Source organism: Haliotis cracherodii, unplaced genomic scaffold, assembly GCF_022045235.1.
Source record: "Haliotis cracherodii isolate W230 unplaced genomic scaffold, xgHalCrac1.p SCAF_9, whole genome shotgun sequence".
NCBI classification, from domain to species: domain Eukaryota; kingdom Metazoa; phylum Mollusca; class Gastropoda; order Lepetellida; family Haliotidae; genus Haliotis; species Haliotis cracherodii.
In genome coordinates, this window is record NW_027266343.1 from 40,643,322 (window position 1) to 40,662,961 (window position 19,640).

Below are 19,640 nucleotides of genomic sequence, written 5' to 3' on the forward strand. Positions count from 1 at the left end.
CTTTCTCTCCCTCTCTAAACATGTCCTCACTTCACATTCCCCCTTTCTGTCTATCATTACCTCTACCCCATCCTCTCCTCCCATCCATCCATCCATCCATCCATCCATCCATCCATCCATCTATCTATCTATCTATCTATCTATCTATCTATCCTCGTCGGAATATCAATATCCAGTTCGTGTCGTGATGTGGCTGTCATGCTTTGTGTAAGTGGCACACATGTGTATGATATATACACCAAGGGGTTCTCTGATGTCTATATATCCTGTCTGTTTATGTTCACATAAAACATAACATAAGTGGTAACGACCGGTCAGAACGTAACAAAAGTAATATTGTAGGTATTTACATAAAGCAGGACGAGCATAAATTACATGAAACGCTGCAGCTGATTATCAAGGGTATGAGTGACAGCTATATACATATGATTGACAGCAATGTATCATACTCGTGTCTCCAGGTGTCTGATACACAAACAGGTAAAGAACACCTGGGCCTCGTTAGCGACAACGTTTTATTTTCACCTGTCAAAGTTTACCTTATCAAACATCGATGGATACCGTATTTGGAGCGAATGTCGCGGTGGGCATTTCTCTCGCAGGTAAACTCGGGACAGGTAGACATGAAAGAAGCCGACTCCGTGATTGTGCGATAAAGGAGCGCATCGCACTGTCGCAATTCATCAGGTCGATTTCACATTTGACATATGTCAACCACAGGAGGCCCGTTAATCGCTCATAGCACAAAGATAGGAAAATATGAGAGGAAATATTTTGGCGTGTGTGTGAAATTTATGAAAGAATATGTCCCTGGCCGTTTGGATGTGATGCTTGTGAGAGTTATCTTACATGTGATGACTGATTGATTGACTGATCGATGATGTTTGTTGCACTCAATTTCACGTGACCTTAAACAATACTCAACCGTAATTCGATGGCACCGATAGTCCGAATAAGTAGACACGATTTTGTACGCTCTAGTTTTTTATGTATCGAAGTTCTTGAGTCACCCTGATAGAAACTGATAATTTTGTCTGAGGTTCCTGACATCTAATAACGATAGGCAATACAGGCGGACAATAGTTATATACGTCTCTCAACTGTACAACATTTGTTCAAAATAGTTAATACATGTGAAATATACAGAACCATTCCAAATTAATTTTTGAGGGATTTAAATCGCATGGTTAAAAGTCACATTTGATTCGACCATTCGAATAGATATCTTTTATATATAACATCGTTTGAATCCCATAGCAACGTTTATCCAAACTTGATCTAAACTTTAAAAATATGGTCAAACAAGCACGCACTGCAAATAGATTAAATCCTAAAAGGTTGCAATATGCGTATGACGATCTAAGCTTATGGTATATGCCTGCACTATTATATGCTCGTATTTATTTATTTATTTATTTATTTATTTATTTATTTATTTATTTATTTATTTATTTATTTATTTATTTTCACTCACTCACTCACTCACTCACTCACTCATTGCAGTAGGTCTGTTCATGAATTCATAACACAAGAGTATTTCATAATACGCGGTCTTTGTACTGCAAGACGCTCTCAGCGTTACGCCTAACGTAAGAATGGGAGTTAGATGATAGAGGTAACGGTATTCCTGAGTTTGCTCAACAGAAAGCGACCCTGGCTGCTCGTAGAAGCCTGAACGTTGTTTATTTGTAGTAAACGTTCTCCTGTCGGTATGAGGCAATGTTCTATGTGTTTCATTAACCTTTTTTATTTGTACAGTCAGAGAAAATGCGTTCCATCTAATCATAAACAACGTTAAGAAGAGCTCGATCTGTCACTTGAGTATAATGAATTCGCACAGCTAGTGCATGTCAATTTGAAAGGAGCGATAGTGTGTAAGACCCGTTGTACCCATTCTTTTGCAGAATCCACCACCATCACGGCTGGGGTCACAAACAATGACTTTTGCTGACACCAGGTGTTTTCACTGATTTCCATTCGTTTAATATTAACCGCTATTTTGCGACCAACCAAGTCAGCCAGCCTGACCACCCGATCCCGTTAGTCGGCTCTTACGACAAGCATGGAACTAACACACTGGCCCTAACCACCCGATCCATTTAGTCACCACTATCCCGGAATCACAACGGGGTCCCACGACTAAGATGAAGGAGAGAAGATTTCGTTTTGTCTACAAAATTCCACAGGGTGTTAGGTACCGGGCTTCTGCTTACGTCATTTTAAATTCACGTTTTGAATTTTCTAGCTGTGAAATGTAACCATAACATGCACACCTAATGAATTAAATGCTGTTTTGGTCAGATCAATTAAACCCATTTGTAGAAATTTGTAATGCTATAATTATGATGGATGACCTGGGATTGCCATGAACAAAGCTGTAGCGATATGTAAAAAATGTATTTGAAAAGAAAGTATTTGATCATTTGATATATCGCCTGAAGAAGAACAAACACGTGCAGCTGATATAGTTTTTGGGGTAATGAATAAATCTTCGCGAAGGTTACTCACGATTTGTCTTGTTTACGGCCCGAGACCAAACGGCAGTTGTTGAAGAAGCTGGGCGTTTTTCCAAATTCAATATAGCAAGATGAAGATTTACTCTCTCGCTCTCTCTTTCTCTCGCTCTTCATTTCTTTCTCTTTCTCTCTCTCTCTCTCTTTATCTTTATCTCTCTCTCGCTCTTCATTTCTCTCTCTTCCTCTCTCTTCATTTCTCTCTCTTTGTCTCTCTCGCTCTTCATTTCTCTCTCTTTCTCTCTCTCTCGCCCTTCATTTCTCTCTCTCACTCTCTCTCACTCTTCATTTCTATCTCTCTTTATCTTTCTCTCGCTCTTCATTTCTCTCTCTCTTTCTCTCGCTCTTTATCTCTGTTTCTCTCGCTCTTCATTTCTTTCTCTCTCTCTTTCTCTCTCTCTTCATTTCTCTCGCTCTTCATTTCTGTCTTTCTCTCTCTCTTCATTTCTCTCTCTTTCTCTTTCTCTCGCTCTCGCCCTTCATTTCTCTCTTTCTCCCCCTCTGTCTCTTCATTTCTTTCTCTCAATTTATAAATTATATTTAGAATAGATAGCACAACACGTATTATTAGTTTTATTCTGACATGCCCATACATCACACCAGATCCTAATCTGTTAGACGGAGAAACAAAATTCCATATTCACATACTCACTGGCATTATTGCATCAACACTCAGAGCTGGGTTCACTAAATAGGGTCTTTTCCAAATCCAACAATATGCAAATATGTATTTAGTAGCTGAATTCGTTTGGCCATTGTGCAAATATATACGAAGAAAATGTGTCAAGGCTATTCGAGTCAACTGCAGCTTTGAGTCCTTTTCATGAATAACGTTTTGTTGCGATATTGACATGATTTATTCGGAATTAACGTGAAATCCTGTCATCTTGATCGTTCTACACGAATGTGATATCAACGTAACGGTACAGACAGTTATCTTGCCGTGGTTATCGTTAGGCGTTATCGGTAATATCGATTATGCTGTCAGTGAAATGTATGTCTTAATGGTATCGATAACGTGCAGCTATACGATCTCTGGTGAACGATATCGATTTCAGTATAGCTCAGTTGGTAATGAAACAGAACATTTATTTGAAGGCATTATCAACTATTTGGTGCTCTTTTGAAAGTGAATATATGTGACTGAAATCGACAACGTTTGTTTGAATGTTGATTGACTGAAGGAATACTCCACACGCAAACAGCCATAAATCTCTTCATATTATGACACGCTAATGACATAACGAGGTGATTCAAACTCTCATTTAGATTATTATTTGCGTTTGTTTTCAAAATTTAGCGAAATGAACTTAAATCAAGATCACAAATTCTAAAGGTGTCTAGGGCTCAATTTCATTGACATTTTTAAATTCTTATTTTACATGGCATGATGAACTAAGATATCACGTGATCACAAAATGTTACGTGTAGTAAGATATATTTAGAAATTGATATTTGGCAAAAAGGGTGTGTTTGCAAGAAGAACCTTGTCTGTGCTGCAGGGGTGTCTAGTCGCCCGCCTATTATGGTATACCTATAATCAAGTACCTTTTGGAGGGGACTGAAAATATATAGTTCTCAGAATTCCAGGTGTCCGTTTTCTTTCATGTTTTGTAATGACCCCTCATGCACATCCAATAAAACACAAGCTTTTACACTTTTTTATAGTGATTAACCGTCGTGTGCCGAGCATTCTTTGAACATGTCGGCGAGAGCGTAACATATTCCGGGCGCCAAATCCTTTGCCTAGAGCCCCAAATCTGTATGCATATTTCATCATGACAGTTTTCAGCGTTGTGGGATGTGGGATGAAAGCTTTTTGTTAAGACATGTAGAATTTGTAGCCATGGGAAACGCCTCCGTGTGAAAAGTCAAGTAGAAGGGGCTTAAATTTTGGAAAAAAAATAGTTTATTGTCAATAGGTTTATAGGGATTTTATGTTCCTTTGCTTGTTTCGTGGAGGCTTTTTGAAACTGTGTGATTATTCATTCGTCTAGAAGCTGTCTCGATGTCAGTGTGTGGTGTAGGTACAATAGCTCTCTTAAGGACATTTTTATTTTACATACTCAGAGACAGATACAGTGACATTCAAATTCACGTTCGGTACAAACGGGGGACATTCACCCATATGTAATACCGATCAGGATGCTTCGAGATTATAAATGACATCTTTTTAGATGATATTTCGAGAAGAGGGACTTCGTGTTAACGAGGTTTCGAAAGCTTCGTTGAATTTTTTGTTTGGAATAAGGGTATTTTCGTATCGGAATGAGGAAACAGTATATAGTGTATAACCTTTACACAGTGAAATCTCGTTAGTACGGATTCCGTTAATCTGGAAAACATATTTCGGATGATAACTACTGGGACCAATGTTTGGCTTATCCAGAAAGTGTGTTAATCCTGGTGGTTTCAGTGGAACCGCAACCGTCCGGATAAACGAGGCTTTACTGTGTCTACAGTGTATCCTCGACAAGTGCTAACTACTTAAATCACTAGTTAATATAATAACAGACACATCTCAAGACCAAGATAACTCTATCCCATATTGAATTTCGCACATAAATTACACGGCATGAAATACATAAATGCACTTTTTATGCGACTTTATGATACACTAATCGCATGCAGATCCATTTTGAACTTGATAAATTGCATTTAAAATGAAATAAAGTACAATCAATGCTTTCATGCGACGCGGAAAGATCTGATGCACGATACGTCAAGAATGCCTCAAACGTTCACGTGCTGTTCATTTCAAAGCACGTGCCTATGTCATATCGGTCAACGTTATTGATGTTGCAAATTATTATTCTGTCCGCCCAAATGAAAAAAAATAGCGTTAGGATTAATCAAATTTATTAAATGCCATTTTCATAATTGTAAACATTTGGGAAATTAGGTCAGCGATCCGCTTTGATTCCATGTTTGAATAATCACCCAAGAGACAGTGGGACGTGTCAATTGCAAGACATCACATATATTAATAATGAACAACACGTATTCACGGACAACCTTTGGATTCGTGTTAATATCAAATCAAAGTAAACACATGTACTTCACATGATCTAAGTGAATAAGATGTGAATGGTTCAATGCAGTTATAAATCTAATTAAATCACTAGAAATTATGTCGAAATTACATGTAATATTTCGAGGCAAGTATTCAAACGTCAAGTTTCTACCCTCCCTATTTTGTCAAAGACAGGTATTGTTAAACATATCTTGGAGTACATCCACAAAAACGTGTTCATTTCACGTCAATTTCAGTAACTTGTATGTCGTGTCCTGTCAGTATCGGTTTTCAAAAGCGTTCACTTTTCTGTGAAGTTTTACAAGAGAAAGACTTTCCCTCAGTCTACACTTGTTTCATGTATATGCCATCAACGTATTTTTGTTTGTTTATCTACTTTTACTTTGTTTAAAACATACATTTACTTTATAATTTGAAACCCTTTGACATTTAGTGTTGGTATTTTATGCCATGATTGATTATGGCCAACCTTTTCTGACAATAACTGACGTGTCTCGCATACACATGGACATGTTCTTATAAGTATAGGAACACGAGGTACATTAGAACCTACATGAAATGTACATTGTCTGGCTTGTATTATTTTATATCTTGAGAATCATAAATCTGAAATTTTGATTATGTGTTTTTTATTTTTTATAATGTTCATTATGTTCGCGACAGTATAATTTTCAGTGGGCCGGAGAACGAGATTAAAAATAAACTGGTTTAGGGTTCATTTATAATAATATAATATTAGGTCCCCGCCGTCTATGCTACGAGGCAATTACATGGAACGGGTGGTCTTGCTTGGTGTATAGGTGAGGTGAGGTGAAATGGGGTTTAACGTCGCGTCCAAGATAATTGCACTTATATAGCGACGTGCATGTACGTGTGTGTGTTTGTGTGGCTGCTTGTACTAGTCCGGACTAATGCCGATTTATAGTGCTAGCTCACTGAGATACCATGCCGCAGTTTAACATGAATATCCTACTCAGACACAGTATACTGACTCCGAGCCGACCAGTCCTTGTTTAAGCCCCTTAATGCCGAGCGCCAGACAGGGTAACAACAAGTACCATCTTTTAACGTCTTTTGGTATGACGCGGCCGGGTATCGAACCCCGGACCTTCCGCTCTCCGGGCGGACGCTCTACCACTAGACCACGGAGGCGGTCTCTTGGTGTATAGTGTGTCATCGTACACCAACGGTGCAGAATATCAATCACTCGTTTGTGTGGTCCAGACGTGACAATTTACAAGCCCCCGTCATTTAGCTGGCATATTCCTGGCTTTCGAAAACAAACAATGCTTTATTATTACTATAATCTTATGTGAGTGAGTGAGTGAGTATGGTTTCACGCCGCTTTTAGCAATATTCCAGCAATGTCACGGCGGGGGACACCACAAACGGGTTTCACACATTGTACCCATGTCGGGAATCGAACCCGGGTCTTCGGCGTGACGAGCGAACGCTTTAACCTCTACCCGACCGCCCCTAATCTTATATGAAGTTCATTTGGAACGTATTTCACACCAACATGGCATCACTATTCATCCGCTATGATGTTTAACGCAGAGCTTCTGTGTTAAGAGTGCAGAAAATAATGTCTATTTCATGTCAGTATCAAGTTATACATGCACAGATGTTTCTGACATGCGAGATGGCATCTTTTGATTTAACATCAGCAACAATGTAAAGCAAACGACAAATCCAGTTATGAGAAACATTCCGGTTTTATGCCATTTCTAAATTTATCATCTCGGATTTCTTATTTTTGTATAAATAACGCACACATGTGCGAGGGAAGAACTATAATTGACATTATTCATTATCAAATCGACCCTTTGTCTCGCTAATGCTTGCTAGAGCTGATTGTAGACATTTTCTTGTCGTCGTTTGTCTGTAGACTTTGTTCTACCAGTGGAGTAGAACATGGCGAAACAGATTCCATTGGGCGTAAAACAATGATGAAAATAATAAGAATGGACCACTGAAAATCAGTGATGACACCAGGTGTTTGCGAAAATGGTAAGCATGTCCTGCGTCCTATCGGTATCACCTGCTACACACCTAATTGCATAAAAAAATATGTGTTTTGTCTGTCAATACACAGCAGTACTCCTGCCATTTGACGGCGGCACGTAAACAAACCAGACAATCAAGTGATGGGCCAGAAATCCAATTTACTGATTTTGTAACTAAAAACGATCACATCTGGAGTATTAAATCACACATTGAATTTTGATATGGCAAGATGACAATTCCCTTCATGCGAATCTAACGCTGTTTTGTATTAAGACATCTTGTTTTAGGCGAACATTGCATGTACTGTTAACATTTAGTCGATAATCCAAAGGATTTTCTTGCAGGATTCTATTCCAAACTCTTCCCATTATACCCTTCTTATGCTTTTTTAGAGCTACCTTCACACATACCTGTATACCTACTTCTGGCGTGGACTACCCACATCATAAAACAGACCGTGACCCCTAATCGTACAGGTGTATCTTAAGGGGTATATTTTTCAACAAATAGCACCCGGTTATCGTTGTGGAATCTTATTACCCCACACAGTGTTAGAAATAACGCCGAATTCTATGCTCGTAAATTTTAAGAATCACATCGCGTTTTAAAAAGATGCCTTTTTGGAGCTATTAAAGTTTCTACCACCTGACAAGTATTTGGTGTCGTAGGGCCATCAGTGAGTTGTATCCTATTTTATTACTCAGATGTGCTTTTTATGTAAACTGACATTCAAATACGTGTGAAATTTGTTATTAAGTAGTTAAGGCCAATTAAGCGTGAAAAAACGAAACGTCGTGAATGATGCTTTTTCTAAAGTGCCATCCAAGTGTACAGAAACGGTTTATATGGTACATATTTGTGTTTAATATCAAGACTTGTCTCCATCGTTGTGTGTTTTATCTTGTCTGTACCATATCTGTACCACGAATGTACTTCTTCTGTACCATGTCTGTACCTTAGCTGTAACATGTGTGTATTGTGTCTGTATCATGTCTGTACCATGTATGTACCATGTGTGGATCATGTCTGTACAATCTGTACCTTAGCTGTAACATGTCTGAATTGTGTCTGTACAATGTCTGTTCTATGTCTGTGTTGTATCTATACCATCTCTGTACAGTGTCTGGACGGCTACTGCACTTTGCGTCCTCCGCTCTGGGTGGTTTTTAACGCCATGTTGTAGACACCTATCTATATAATTACTGCTCAGCCGCAACCGTTTCTTAAGTTTCAGTCCCCCAGGTTTCTAAGTGACAAGGTACTTTAGTAGAGACGACTAACTACACCATTTAAACGTGGCTGGCGCCGCATGCGTTGACGTGTTCAAAATAAACGTGTGCTCGACAACGGGGTTCAAAAGGATTCGTTTCTCTTGTGGCGAAAAGAACCGTTGTCCTCGTATCAACCTAATTTGCATTCGCTGAAAGACTGAAGTTTTGGGTATGGTGTACATTTCAAGTTTTATATCGGGGGGCAGGTGTATTATATATGTGTATACTTTGTGATGTATCGTTTTAGGAGGGTATTCGCTGTAAATAAAACAATCACCCAAACTTATCATCTTTTAAGAGACAGATAAAACATTCCTTTTTAGATAGGCTTTCCCATGAACTGTTGTTTTTTTCACTCGGACTCTTTCAAGCGGTCAGAGATTATTTTATTTTTTGCATGATGGCGCTATTATTATTATTATTATTATTATTATTATTATTATTATTATTATTATTATTATTATTATTATTAATCCTAGCACAGTCAGGCTGGTTAGGTATCATCATCATCATCATCATGATTCTTCCTTCTTAATTGTTTGGTTTCAGGAGTGTTTGAGTGGGATTATTAGTTTTGGAATTTATGCGCCAGACATGGTGCTGGTGACATTTAAAGACACATTTGTCATACCAAACAATTATCAAGTAAATATTGCTGGGTTTAATCCGCGAAGTTCTATTTAAGTATCATTTATAGGAGGAATTAATAACATCACCCCATCATCAATCAGCTGCAGGCTACAATTAACTTCATAATGAATCTCCAGTATCAACCATTAATAAATACAGCCAAAGGTGATTTCCTTGTAGTACCCCTGCGAGTAAAGGCGAAACCACGTTTACGGTAACATTTTTGTTTCTAGAATAAGATATACTTATGTGAACTCATGGATGTAAAGAAGCATAAAGATAATTGCTTCCGGTAAGACCACATCAATCGACTCTTTCCTGGAAAATATCCGGACAGTTGGCGCACAGTAGCGTTCTATTTAAAACAGATCGAAATACATAGGAATTAAGAAAATTATCAGCTTCCCAATGTTTTTGTCCCACTTCTAATAAGTAAATCCTCATCGTGGAACACGCATACACCCATGGCCTCTACAACCAAGCCCTAATGGACTATTTGTGATTATGTATGTGTGTGTGTGTGTGTGTGTGTGTGTGTGTGTGTGTGTGTGTGTGTGTGTGTGTGTGTGTGTGTGTGTGTGTGTGTGCGTGTGTGTGAGATAAGAATAAATTATGCTTCAGACTTTTGAAAAAAAAAATTATCCACCACAAAAATTTACACACACCTCACACACCCCAGAATATCATATGGACGGCCCCTAGGGTATTCCAGGATGAACTGAGACTGCTCAGTAACCGAAACCACCGTTCCCACTTGTCCAGTTTGCTAGTTGAGTGACAGTCTAGTGATTGTATTCGTAACAGGGATTGCGCCCAATTAGCAAGTGGTAGACACTTAATACCCTTACAACAAAACAGGTACTTGCGGATGTCTAAACCATGTCATACAAAGCTCTGCTAACAATATATTTAATTTTCATCTACTAATTTCTCTCAGAAGGAGCTTTTATGCTTAAATTGAGATGTCTATTGCCCTAGGCAAAATTGTCTGGCTCCAGATTTGTGTACGGGATGTAGTGGTAGTGAAATGTACACTTGTTAATTTCAGTTTGATGGAGTTGATTTCATATTTCTTAAAAAGAAGGTTTAAGGGCTTTTTAAATGTTGCGATTCACGTATAGGGCGGTACAGGTCTAATCTGACTACCTATCCCCATTCATTTACACCTATTCACACACAAGAGCATGAGAAGAGTTTGCGTGTTCGCCTCTCTTTCAATAATTCAAGCAATGTTTCCTGTTCGCGACGTACTCGAGTTTGTTTGGTAATATCTTGTAGGAACTGTTATTAAGACGGACGTGTCCCACATCCTTCAATGTATCTCTCACTGTACACAGATCACTCACTGGACACGTATCCCTCATTGTATTGTACATAATATTTACACCCAAACAGAAATATTAACCGTAAAAATTCCAATGACAAATGATAAAACACCAGACCAGTTCAACGTCTTCTTTTATTGATTTCCACGGTTAATATACAAGACAGCAGATGATAACTACAATAATACATTTGTATATAATTGTCTTGCTTGATTTAATTATAATTTTGAAGAAAGACACTGTAAAATGTAACATTCAACAAAATCATAGCATATGTTCAAACAAGCACATCATTTAAAGTGTTATAGTATAAATCGGATCTGACCTTCCGTAATGCATGTTAAACCACACTGTCTTAATATTTTCATTATTAAAAATGTAGCGACGATGGTTGTTTTCACTATCCGCTCCCTAGTAAGGTATGAATAGGTCACAGCAGATAATATTTGTACCACGCTCATGAGAATCTACACTGACATCCTTTTTTCTTTTAAGATAAATAAATCGTCTAGATGTGAAAAATAAATATCTCAGAAAAAAATGATTCTCTGAATTCAGACCACCTGACCTCCTAAAATCATTTCATGATGTTTATATATCCATATGCAAGAGCACTAGTTTTCGTATTTTCATGTTTTGTCACCTACTGTTCTGAAAGATTGTAAAATGTTATCCAGATCACGGACTTGTGAAACTTGTAGATTTATATAGGTTTGTGGCCAGATTTGAGCTGAATGAAGAATTTAAAGTGTATGGACAGTAGAATACCAAATGCTATACACGTGACATATTATGGACTATATGTAAGCTGATTTGATATTGATGGGTGTGCATTAATCCATTGTTACGTCAAGTAAATGTCTTTCTCAAATTGAATATTTCTACATTTCAAATCCGTACCGGGGAGAGAAGGAACGGTGATGCACGGCTATTAATTCAGATCTGATTCGCGGGTTCTCCCTTGACGACCATCATTAGAGCAACGTTGTGCGTCAACGACAGCACCTCCAAGCGGCGTTTGCCTGTTACTGTTATAACGATATGATTAATGATATACGGTTCTGATGTCATAACACGCAGTCTAACAAGCATCGTGATTTACATAATAGTTAATCAGCAAACGTTTTGTGACCTCGTGGTGCAAGTCGTCAAACTCCGCCGCACCGCTGTCGCGACATGCGAATCCTTAATGATGCGGATAAGGGACACCTTGGCGAGATGACAAAATGGCTGCCGAGTCTACTTAGGCCACTGATTTACAATTCTTGGGCTTTCGTGAGATTTCGCCGCGGCTCTTGTCAAGATCTCTTATCTGATTGATCAAGAAATGATCCAAAAGGGCAACCACTTTGATATCAATCCAATCTATCGTCACCGAAGGTATCTGTCACCGAGGAAGCCATCTTGGAATTGGCATACGGGTCTTAATATCATCGCTATGGTGAAGGGCTAGATATAAGATTGTTCATTGAGCGGTAATTCGGACATTAATTAAACTTATTTCGTTATCACGGATCTTTACTTTGAAATGTTCTTCCGATATTTAACTAGCGCTGGTTAACTATATCTCACAAAATATCAATTTATGAGACCCTTGTCAGTATTCGCTGTCATACTATTATAACGGCATTAAAACAGTTTTCTGGATGATTTGTTAATTACAATTAATTATTAAGGAACGCTACATGATGCATAAGTATTATATCCAAATATTTTGACATATCCACCAGTGACAAAAACGATGTGCAATTCCCTATTTTGACTTGTACCAAATGTCACCGTGTTTCTTCAGGTGAACGATTGACTTGCCTTTTCATGTGTTTGTGACCGGTGCACCGGTTGGGCAGGATACGCTAACCTTTCCACGAAACTCTTGAATTATCACTTTTTGATAGTGATTCATAAACACATGCTCATGTAGTCGGAATAGTACAATGGACTCTGCTTTTAGCAGAGATTTCAGAGTTTTGGACAGAGTTTTGTCGCTGTTATATAAACCATATGCAAGAGACTTCAACGACTTCATAAACTCGATTAATACTAACAAGAACAACATGGGGTTGATGTGGCGTCTATTCGTATTTAGTTGGTTTTCTTCGTATGACTAAAAGCCACGTTGTAGTAACGTCAGTCTTTTCTGCTCAATAAACATGATGTCGAAATGGATTATGCGAATTAGTGGGTGATACTGCAAGCAATCGTTGGGGATCCGCAATTTCAGAAACAAGTGTTTACAGACAATATTTTACGAAGGATATCCGTCCAATAACATAAATCTCAAATTATGGTGGTGTGAAATACGTTCCAAATGAACTTCATATAAGATTAGGGGCGGTGGGGTAGCCGAGTGGTTAAAGCGTTCGCTCGTCACGCCAAAGACCCGGGTTCGATTCCCCACGTGGGTACAATTTGTGAAGTCCGTTAATTGTATCCCCTGCCGAGATATTGCTTGAATATTGCTAAAAGCGGCGTAAAATCAAAAACACTCACTCACTCACTCACTCATGAGAACAATGTTATCCAGTGTTAATGAGTGTACAATAAACTACGGATATAACGAACTAAAAGGGACCACTAACTTTAGTTTGTTATAACCGTAGTTCGTTATAAGCATATATACAGCATAACTATAGCAAATAGTCGGGACAAAAAATCAGTTCGTTATATCCGTCAGTTCGTTTTAAGCGTGTTCGTTATAAACGTACTTTACTATAGTTTGATCCCAGTGCTGCTGTACTTTGCCGCGCAGAGCTTGTGTTGGTCTGCCTCATCGCGAGTCTGTGATCAATCATCCACGGACTCAGATTGTCTGCAGTTACACGGCCCCAAATTATGGTTAGAGTGATAGAATACCTAACAAATCGCTCATTTTTCTTGACGAATTAACTGTATCAAAGGATTTCACTATTAAAGTGTCCTCGTTCTTTCTCTCTCCAGCTATGTCCCCTATCAATCATCGGGAGGCATTTTGTCTGGTGTGTATTTGTGGGGGACATTTTGTCTGAAATTAGTCTGTTTCTTTCGCTTCCATATTTCCTTCATAGGCCAGGACAAGCTGGTTTACCGAGTTCTGACAAGAAAGATCATATTATAAATGCGCATAATGTGAAAAGATGTTCTTCGAGGTTTTATCATGTCGAGGTTTTATCATGTGAATTGTTCCCCATTTTTCACGACGGAAACTGGTACTTGGCTCTATATCCACACAGGAACACCATATTGATATAGGACAGGACACAGTTTCGCGAACACCTGGTGTCATCACTGTAGCTATACAGAAGGTGTAAGGTCAAAATTCGGATCAATATTTTGTCACATGTTTCACCTCTCAGGTTTTGATCCCACGATCGACCGGATTTCATTAAATGATCTGTATACTGCTGTTGATGTCATACCGCTTGACGGAACAATAGTTCAACGATTATGTTTCTAGGTTTGTCAGCACCATACCCGTGTTCGTGGGTTTCACCAAAGTGGTAAACGCCTGAGACCTGCACCACTTCGGGCTTTCCTCCCACATCAAGCTGACATGCCATGATATAACTGAACTATTGTTTCAAAGCGGCGTTAAACCCACCTCACTCACTCATGCTGTTTGGCATCTTAAAGGCGTTCGAGTAGTCATTTTTTCGCTTCAGTTTCTCCTTGGACTCAGTGACCAAGATACGAACATGAATACCTGTGAGGTATTAACGAATACCCCAAAGGTATTGACGTATTATCATAGAATAGTTGTATTTGTCTTCTATAGACTTGTGTAGTATAAGCCGCAGTACAACTTCACTCTGACCTTCGCATCATTGTCTAATCCCCGGATGTTCCAAATGGACCAATCTGCTTCTCAGCCTAATCTTGTAAGTTTCAAATCAAGACATACCATCAACAAATCCTTCTTTTAATAAAACACTGTACGTTGCCCTTGTTATGTCGTTTAATGCTTTGCCAAGCTGTTAATTGCGTGACCTTTGACACATTAAAGGTCAAGGGGGCGTGACCGGACTAGTCTCTTTGTACTGAGTCAATCCACTCGGAGCCTTCGTGAGCCGCCCGCAATCTTCCTGACTCTAGCGTCTTAAATTATCTTCCTTTGGTGCTATAACGACCAAAGCCATGCTATAATTTTCAGAGGCTTTACATGAATGAAACATACAATATCTCGAGTATTTAAAGTCCCCATCCCTCAGAACTACACATAATATATTCGAGCACATTTTAAGGAGAGTTCACACAGATACTTTCACTAGTCAATGATTGTTCATACAATGATAGTTTAAGCTCATTATAGTTAATAAAATGATAGTTCATGCTCATTATAGTTTATACAATGCTAGTTCGTGGACATTATAGTTCGTACAATGCTAGTTCGGGCTCATTATAGTTTACACGATTGCTCATGGACCTTATAGTTCATACAATGATAGTCCATGTTCATTATAGTTCATACGATTGCTCATGGACATTATAGTTCATACAATGATAGTCCATGTTCATTATAGTTCATACAATACTAGAGCATGGACATTATGGTTCACACAATGCTAGGTCATGCTCATTATAGCATATTCATAAAATGATAAACCATATTGTTATAAATATTCATAAATCGTGATTGTCTTGAGGTATATCAATCTACCTGAATCAGTTCTTGGCCAGACGCTTCAATAACGCCCTTGATGCGTCAGTTAACGGGCGATTAACTTGTTCCATCATCTGAATAATCTCCGATGTTTCGCTTCACGTAAACAATCCCTGCCAGAGGTTTATCCCTGTTATGAATGATCAGCATGACGTGGCTCAATACCACACGGTGCATTTTAACTTCTTTTGCGCATCATTTGCATACATGTAGGATCAGTTTTCATACATCCCGGTAACAGACGTACATCAAAACCATATAAAACATTCAGCATCTATCATTCAACGTAACTGCAATCTCTCTGTATATCATTAAGGGTATCACATAACTGCAAACTCACCAATAAATTAATGTAATCAGATTAAACCTACTTTTGGTTTGATTCAATCTGTGGATGGCGTACAGAGAGCCAGGGAACATATTGTGACCACGCGACTCCCATTTTTATGGGGCAATGATTTGACACAAGAGAACTTCAGTTGCAGGATCAGATTGTTGGCTTCTTTTGGTGCTGTCTGGAATTAGGTGTAGTTTTACCATATTGTTCCACCATTATAGTCTTTCATACAGACCCTGAAACAAATACAAGTCTATAACAGTGGGCAAGTCTAAATTACGACAGAAGAAAGTATCCTGGCTGCTTTTTATTATTTTTATTAAGATAATTTATCAAATGATTTTTCGTTTTCCACTATAACAGATGTTTTCGTTGTTGCTTTTTAGTTTTCCAGCGATTAGTTTGTGCGCGTGGATTACGGAAATGACAATTATCATAAGATCATTTATGAATGTTCTTGGTATTGCATTTGTGTTGGTTATTGTTTGAAACACACAATGTCAATTGTTTTTACAAGGCAGTGTGATATTCATGTTTTGAAACAAAAATTCAGTAAGTATGTGTTGAAGAGGTCACCAATGTTCACATGGAAATATCATAGTCAAATAGGAGGTGTTCTTTGAAAAAAAACAGAGCCATGTGACAACAACAGCGGGCGTAGATCTTTAAACATCCTCGGGGCTCGTGTAGGTACACTCTCCTCTCAGACAAGGTCATAAACCTATCCTTTCTTTGCGAAATCTCGTACAGCTACGTAAACTCTCGCCGTCCGCGTCACTCTGACAGCAACTGCCTGTGGCGGTCTACTTTCCTTTGATGTTACCGCCCGAACCATTGGTTTCGCATATTTACTGCGCATGCCTGCCCGTCTTGCGCATAAAAGTCAAACGAAATAGTCGTATACAGATAGTTCACACTTAGCTATATTGTCACGTGATCTCTTGAAATGATTTTCCAGAATGAGCGTTTTTGGTTAGGGGAGTAGTTTTGATCTTGAAAGAAACAACCTCACCTCGAATGATTTAAATTGATGGAATTGCGTTCTAAATGGCAACCGGGCCTTTTAAATTATTTATCTATCCAGTTTTGCGACAGTTGGTGCACTATTTTTATTACATTATCAAATGACAGATTTATACCGGAAGTGTGCAACTATCGTCCATCTTGATAAAAAATGATACGTTCCTAATGACACTGTATTACACGATCCGAGGTGAATGTTTAAAAAATCTAAAATAAATGTTTATTTTTTAGCCCCGTACCAATCGACATGCAGAAACAATTCTTTGTTGTGACACGTCCGATTTCGTGTTAATTTTTCACCGAGCAAGTTAAACCGGTCAACCCCAAAATAAAGAATCCCATTTGCATAATAACACAAGTCCCTGGGGATACCAGGGGTATTGGTTTCCTCAGACAGATGCTGGGGGATAAACCCATGTCATTTCAGGAGGAATTAATTAACACTATTGCCAGACAAGTATAGGGTGTAGAAACTAAAAGCTCTAATTAGTAGTAGTAAGACAATTTTCGCTGCTCACGAAGCGTCCCCTAACGGGCAGCTGTCTAAATGCGCGCGCATCTCTGGAGAAATAAACTTTCTTAATCAAGATAGGTTTTAGGTGTCGCCGCAATTCGCGTTAACAGCAGGTTCCTTAATAATACGGACGTATCAGTCATGAAAATTGAAGCCTTTAATATTTGGTTATATTCCCTTGTCTCTGCCCCATCCACGGCTAATTACACCACTCAGCGCAGCTTCTGTTTACGCGTGCCTGAGGATACAATGTTACGGTATCAAGTACCGGTCTATAAGATTAATTAAAATGCCAGATTGTTTGGCTGTAACGTAGTGATACGGTAGTCGCTAATTAGAGATGTCTAAAAATTGGTGTTATTTCCTGTTTAAGTCTGTCAATTTTGCTCCTGGAAATTTATCAATGAAACTTGGTATATGAAATAGGTATTTGTCATAGACAACTTTAAGCAGTTTAAATGTAATTAAGGAGAAGGGATAATTCGCTGTCTTAGTAATCACTTGAGGTAACTAATACTGTCTGAACACAATAACGCATAATGATGCACATGCGTTTGTTAAACTGATATGACTTCATCTCGATTATCGGCATTAACTTAATTATAGTTTGTGAACATGGTGGTCGAATTTTTGCCTGTTGTGTCGAAGACCCGAGTTCGAGTCCAAATATGGGGTTTTAGGAGCCGTAGTTACCACTGGTGTTCCCCGCCATGATATTTCTGAATTATTGACAATGACCATGTCAATTCACAGTCACTTATTAAAATATTTTTTTCTTAAAAATATCTAACTCTAAATTTCATTTTTCCAGATGCCAAACGGAGAGAGCAGGCGGCGTTATTTGGAAAACACCAACCCCCGAAAAAGCGCCGAAAATCTCGTACTGCTTTTACGAATCAACAAATATATGAACTTGAAAAGCGTTTTCTGTATCAAAAGTATCTTACACCGGCGGACAGAGATGAAATTGCTCAATCCTTAGGACTTACGAACGCTCAGGTTATCACGTGGTTTCAAAACAGACGTGCTAAGCTCAAACGTGATTTGGAAGAATTAAAAAACGATGTAACAGCGGCGAAGAAAGTGACCATATTAGGTAAACTTAACCCCACAATAACAGAACTTGAATATATCAAATCTCAAACAAACGGACTGAACAAGTTAGACATGCATTCAAGGAGCCATCGTCGGGATCACCAGACATCATCGAGCCCTGAACACTCTCCTGTTAATAGTCCTTCAAAATCGAGTGAGGACCCAATGGAGGAGGACCAAGCAGACGATTCACCTGCTGAGCAGACGACGTGAAAATATAAATGCGCGTGGTTACCATGGATACAACGTTTGGATAGGACTATCGCTGAGAAATATAGCGCCCTCTTCAGCTACAGAATGATGGATTCTGACAATGTCACACATTCGAAACGTCTACTGCTGCTAGCTTTACATGTGTATTAATGGAGTCAGTATTGTTAGTTTCGTATTCATTGACCAGAATGTTGCATCATCACACACGATTCTCCATCTTCATCTTAAGGCAGACACTGTCATTGAAATGCTTGGAGTACTTCGATTATTATTTGTGCAATATAGTGCTCGCATGAACGGCAGTGCCTTCTGTTTAAGGAGTTTAAACGAAGAAAAAACTGTTTTTGTCAACGTGACAATCATGACAAAATGAGTTCTGAAGACCACAGTATGTACTGCGCATGACCGGACACTGTCATCACGCATCAAATCATACTTGTTGAAATGTACTGACAGACATTTCATTAAATGTTGTCCATATCAAAGGTCCCAAGACATACTAAAGGTGTTAATATACTATGAGTGCATGCTTTAGCATGTGTGAATATATTGTATAAATGTTCAATTGTAAATTGACTTTAAAGTAATCTGTGGAGTTTTTCTTCGTGGATCTCTGTCTTCTGTGATCTGTGAACTATTTAACATGCATGTGAGCGAGACACAGATGTCATTAATATAATGTATAATGATTACTCTTTGATTTATTATAAGTCAATACTTGAAACCAGCCATCTGTTCTTTTTTCACACTTTTAGGGCGGATCAAGACACAGAGGATGAGGGCGCGTTCCACAAAGCGATCGTAGTGCTGAGACGATCGTAACTCCCATACTTTAACGGAGACACTACAGTTGTAGCCTAAGATCGCTTTGAGGAACGGGCCCCTGTTCATTTCAGCGTCTCTGTTCTGAAACAATCATACAATTAATTAGATGCTAAGAAAATATACGAAAGCATTACTTCTAACCTGGAAATATGCCACCCAATATTGGATATTGAACATGAGATGGAACGCACTGTTACAAACGCGCGCACGCACAGAC

The 19,640-nt window shown here is 38.6% G+C and overlaps 1 protein-coding gene across 1 annotated transcript in view; it reads left to right on the top strand.

Annotated features, from left to right (window-relative positions):
- Nucleotides 1-19,250, top strand: part of LOC139452668 (transcription factor LBX1-like) — a 46,510-nt gene extending 27,260 nt beyond the window's left edge. Inside the window, exon 2 of the mRNA XM_071234210.1 lies at nucleotides 18,102-19,250. Within this exon, the coding sequence (XP_071090311.1) occupies nucleotides 18,102-18,598 (497 nt within the window). The 3' untranslated portion in view covers nucleotides 18,599-19,250. The remainder of the gene's footprint in view (nucleotides 1-18,101) is intronic.
- The last annotated feature ends 390 nt before the right edge of the window (nucleotides 19,251-19,640 follow it).